This window comes from Salvia hispanica, chromosome 1 (assembly GCF_029641045.1).
Source record: "Salvia hispanica isolate PSC_SH4W2 chromosome 1, Shi_PSC_v1, whole genome shotgun sequence".
Classification (NCBI taxonomy): domain Eukaryota; kingdom Viridiplantae; phylum Streptophyta; class Magnoliopsida; order Lamiales; family Lamiaceae; genus Salvia; species Salvia hispanica.
Window position 1 is genome coordinate 29,831,767 of NC_142692.1, and position 5,611 is coordinate 29,837,377.

At 39.5% G+C, this 5,611-nt stretch overlaps 1 protein-coding gene across 1 annotated transcript; it reads right to left on the reverse strand.

Moving 5' to 3' along the window:
• On the reverse strand, window positions 1–2,411 carry LOC125219284 (protein GRAVITROPIC IN THE LIGHT 1-like). Its single transcript, XM_048121222.2, has 2 exons — window positions 2,241–2,411; window positions 1–1,504 (listed from the first exon to the last, which is right to left on the reverse strand). Exon 2 carries the CDS (start codon window positions 1,491–1,493, stop codon window positions 222–224), a length of 1,272 nt encoding a protein of 423 aa, XP_047977179.1. The 5' UTR covers window positions 1,494–1,504; window positions 2,241–2,411; the 3' UTR covers window positions 1–221.
• Window positions 2,412–5,611: the final 3,200 nt, after the last annotated feature.

Here is a 5,611-nt window from a genome sequence, read left to right on the forward strand (position 1 = left end):
TGGAAGATGGCCAAATACATAATCAACAAGAAACACACTACAATATTTTAAAAAGCAGTGAACAATTTCTTCAACTTCAGTTTTAACTTTAAGGGGCACTATACATTCTATACTACAACAATTTCCTCACTGAGACCTGCATTTCTCATCGAATGAAACAGAAGCGAATTGCTACTTCTACGTATCTGAGACACGATGTGTAGGGAAAGGAAAGGCGGTGATCATTCTGCGACCTTAATACCTGTTAGGTAGACTTGAGACTGAATGATGCTACCACCAATCCAGAATCCAGGCATTACCATCAGACCGACTTTAGGTTTCGCATTGCCTGCTTCTACGACAAAATCCTTCACAACACTTTCCATATAAACCTCTGAAAACTCACCGTCCCGTTTCACCTGAAAAATCTTAACAGGAGGCTCGAACGAATGCACCAGCCGGTGCAAGAGCCAGATCGCCTTAGCCAATTTCAGAAAAGCCTGGTAAAAGGCCGTCCTCGGATGCCCTCCACTCATTATGTAATGCTGTTGATCCAAGTTTCCGAAAAATGATGCTTCCATCTTTTGATGGACAACAGCAAGGTATTTCCTCTGGCAAAACTTTCCAAACAAAGAATCTGGATTCTGTCCCACAGCTTCAAGTGGATCGATTTCCCTCAAACTAAGATACTCTTGATATAAATTCTCTTTCGCCTCGGCCTGATTTTCATGTTCCATGCAGAAACTCTCGTCCTGAAACCCGATAAACATTCTCTGGCAGATATGAGACTCAAAGGCATATTTCTTGTGAGCCCTTTTTGCATAGACGATGTTCGGCTCAATGGACCTTGCTGCAGCATCAAGATCCCACCCGGCTGCTTTCATCATGTTGATTAATGGCTTAGAGAAGTCATGAATGGCCCTGGAGGCGGCTTGTACCGCTGACCTGAAAAGGTCAGGGGATAATAAATCCAATGAAAACTGTCCCGTTTCGCCACCGCTCTCTTCTGATTCTTTCATTGACAAGCCCCTAAGCTTCAGGCTCTTCTCGAGTTTTACTCGTTTCATACTAGAATCCTGGATTTGCTTCTCTAACTGAACAATATCAGAATCTTTATTATGAATTTCGGACTGGAACTTTTTCACCATTACCTCATATGTCTTCAACAGGCTCTGCTGCTCTTGAACCTCAGCAGCTAACCGAGAGTCTTGTGGAGACACACAAACCGGTTTGGGGTTGTGCTCTCTGTAGAACTGCTTGAGGTCAGAGAGAGTCTTTAGCTCTGATATTACAAGCTTGTCAGCAGCTTGAATTTTATCGGGGTCATAAGGAGTATGAGCCGATTGTAGCTGGATGTAAGCCGACTTCAGGGAGGAAATGTTTGAAAATATTTTAGATACTAATGCTTCCATAGCTTGAGGGCTGTGATTTGTTGCATCTTCCATTGGTTGGGGGTGAACTTTTTGGTTGCTGCTTTCACGAAGTTGGGTATCCTTTGCACCACTGTGTTGCATATCTACTTTTACTGATAACAAAACTCACCAAATTACTTATTGAAGCAACAACAACTGCAAGCAGAAGAAGGTTGTAATAACAGCCTTCATTCTTGCACAAGTAAGATCAGTTTGTATAGTGTAAGGGATTTTCAACAACAGTCTTTTACCCATTTTTGAACTAGAATTGAACTGTTTTCAGCTCATAAAACAAAAAACTAGTACAAAATTATGAAGATAACATTTAGAAAGCCAATGTATTTAGCGAGAAAGCTGTGATGTGCAACGGATTTGCCCTATAATCCACTTCCCCTTCCCTTTCACCACCAAACAAAAACAAAAGGATTATAATGATTCCAATACTCCATTCTACCAGACACCAAACATAAAGCTTATAAACCTATCATATTGTAGTTGGTGAAAGAAATAAGTATCTGGTAGCAAATTCAACATCCTTAATTAAACCAACATAATTCAAAGGGATTTATCCTGTATACTCCATAAATTCAGCACTTTGCAAAAACAGCTGTGGAATAATTCAACATCTTTCTTAACAAATGAATATTTCCAGTCCCAGAAAAAGTTAATGCATCCTAATCTCTTCTTCACATTTACACCCATCCCTCTAATCTACATATTTATCTCTAAATTTCAATCTTCACAGAGACTGGAATTTGCTTCATTACCACTCAAATTCAACACAATCAGCTTATGACTACAAATAGCAGTTAATTAACATAATCGTGGAAAAGGAAGCAGAGATCTCACCGGAGAATTGAGCCTGGGAGTTGAGAATAGAGATAGAATGAGCTTAGGCTGTTGGCATGGAAATGTTTTTTCGACAAAAGGCAATCCATTGCTACTTCGTGCAAAATGTGAAAAGTGTGAAGATATTTCAATTCTTTTGCTATTTATTTCATGGGTAATGCTATGCGGCCACGTTATGGCTGGCCATAAAATGGTTTAATAGCATAGTTTGTCGGCCACTCTTATTTCATTGCCAAATACTACTGTTTTACTGTACACTATATTTTGTAGTACAATGATTAATTCTAAAATAATTCTACCAGCTGCTGACATAGTTTTAATTATTATCATTAATGATAGTATTAATAATGATTAACTGTAGATATTGCAGGTCATGTGAATGATTTCGTATATGAGTTTATTGTGAAGCTAGTGTTTTAGAATACACATATTTCTTGTGGAAGTTTTTTAAAAAAGGACTATCTTTATAGGGGACACAAAATATTTGATTTATGTATCTACTACAAAAAAGTACTGTACTGGTTTATTTATACACAACTCATTAATTTACTTCTACTTATAATGGTATACATTAAAAAATTGCATTATGTATTGAATATAATTCACAATTTAAACTTCTTGTCATGATGATGAAATTTGGCATGACAAGTTTGCTTAGATTACAAGTCAAACTTACAGTTTGCTGATCCTTTTGGCCTAAGTTTAATTATGTCGTGCAATTCATTTCTAGATTTAGTTTGTCTGCAAAATTTGATTTAAATCATGTTTATTAATTATGCCATGAGATCAATTTACAGATTTAGTTTGTCTGGAATGTTTGATTTAAATCATTAGATCAGTTTTGCTTCAGAGGATCAATACAAAACTTCACTAATTAGCTGTTGCATTATAGTACTACTGTTTATTTCTGGTTACAGCAAATGGAAGTTGGAACTCAAAAGAAATTGAAGAAAAAGGTCCACTTGAAATACACTGAATACAATACAGATTGACCCACTTAAAGTAGAAACTACAAAATCGTAATTTTAGCTAAGTCGAAAAGTCATCTTTTCACAATACCAAATACGTCTCGATAATACATTAATTCCATCTATCTCATTAATTGAGAATTACTTAACTCCATTACTCTCATTAAATGAAAAATGAAAGAAGCCTCTCATATTCTTCTATACTTCTTCATTAACCCCTCACACTCTACCCATCTTGGTAGCGCGAGCAGTGCTCGCTCCACCCACCAGACCATGCCTCCACCCCGACATCCATCACTGCCCGTGCCCACCACGCTTCCCCTCCCACGCAAAGGACGCCACCGCCCGCCAAGCCACAATGGACGGCACGACACGCTTCCATCATCCATTTCAGATGCTATAAGTACATTCTCATAAAGTATATTACAAAAACAATATAATGAGTTGCATAAGATCAGTCAAGCATGTTAAATGCATTAAGAAATTATATTTTATTGTAATAAATAATTAAGAAAAATATGCACATAAGTTTATGTCTATTAAGGACGAAAAATGTATTACATTAAATTTGTAGAAAGTAAAAGTTTGATACTAATATTGTTTATTGGAGATCCAAATGATGGTTTCTATGTATTAAAAATTAAAAAGTAGGTATTATCTAAATTTTGGGTGCTTTTTGCAAAATGCACTGTAAATAAACGTACACCGAAATGGTTTGTAATTACTTGAATGTCCATTAATATCTACTCCTCCGTCTCAGATAATTTTCCATTTCGATCCGTCCCACATAATTTGTCTCATTTCACTTTTATGATTTTTGATAGTGGACCTCATATTCCACTAACTCATTTCTACTCACATTTTATTATAAAACTAATATATAAAGATAGTTATCGCATTCCACTAACTTTTTCAACCCACTTTTCATTATAATTTGTTAGAATGAAGATCTCACAAAATCATGAAATAACGTGTGATTGATTTGGGAGTATATTTGGGAATATATTATGCCAAAGATAGAGTATCTTTAATTGTAAAATTAGGTTTACCTTGTATAGATATTTCATAGCCTATAAATATGTAGTCTCTGTATCATATTATTCATTGAAATACAAGAACAATTTCTCCCACTGTTATTTAACATGGTATCAGAGCAGATATGATTCTGGCTCAGAAAACTTTCATCATAGCCAAATACCAATTCTCGACCTTTTTTTTTCCAACCCAGAAAAACCGAATCCTACACCAAAAATGTCAGATACAGAGGAGGATATCAAAACGAATCCAGATCAGACAAAGAGTTTGAGGAATAGCAAAGGCATCACCGTAGCATTCAAGTTGAATGGAAGGAATTACCCCTCCTATGGTCTCGACTGATGAAGGTCAAGATAGGGGGCAGAGGGGCGTACCCATACATCCGAAACGATCCCCCAGAAGCAGGGAGCAAGGGGTTCGACGAGTGGGAGGAGAACGATCTCGTTGTGTTCTCGTGGATCGTCGACAACATTGAAAATGAAATAGTCGCCGATTTCGCGCATCATCTGACATCAAAGGCTTTATGGGACAATCTTGCGGTCACGTTTGAGAACAAGGCGGATCGTTACCTCATCTACGACCTGGAAGAAAAAGCAATCAACATCAAACAGGGCAGTCTCAATCTAGAGACATATTACCGGAGGATTCACGGATTGTGGATCAACATAGATCGTTGTCAGAAACAACATATCAACTGCTGTGATAAGGGCATCGATCAATTTCGAACGACAAGCGTTTGATTAAGTTCCTAACTGGATTGAATCAAGAATATGACTCGATCCGGCGGGACATTTTGAAGGAGGACCCACCCCCATCAGTGGAAACGGCATATGGGAGGGTGAAGACGGAGGCGGCTCGACGAAGCATCATGCCACCGACGTCGCCCTCACCCACCGGAGAAGCCAACGGCGGTAACGCCGATTCGTCATTTGGGGGGGAAATCGGTCACGGACTCGCAACCATCGGGCAAGGTCTCGCCGCCCAGAATCAGCGTCCACCACACCGCGGCGCACCACCGCGCCCCACCGCAACCAGCCGGACGGGAAATCAACGCCCCGATAAACATCGAAATTGTGGTGTTCCCACTGCGGGAAGCAGAAACATATGAAACATGCTTTAAACGTTTGGGATATCCAGAGTGGTGGGAAGAACGGCAGAGAGCGAGGTCGGCACAGGCGAAACTGGCTGTAGGGGTGAATGAAGATGGAACCCCGCGGCGGGCTGACACCGGAGTTCAGGGGGAATTAAACGGACCAGTGACGGGAACGCGTCAGGAGAATCAATCCACCGGCGGTAATATCAGGGGTGCCGGCAATTTCGCCGAGAGGGCAGGAGGTTCAGGCGGCGTGACGGCGTATGGAGGTATTG

What these genes read in the sequence shown, in the direction of transcription:
- LOC125219284 (XM_048121222.2), bottom strand. Translation starts at nt 1,493, where the DNA reads ATGCAACACAGTGGTGCAAAGGATACCCAACTTCGTGAAAGCAGCAAC.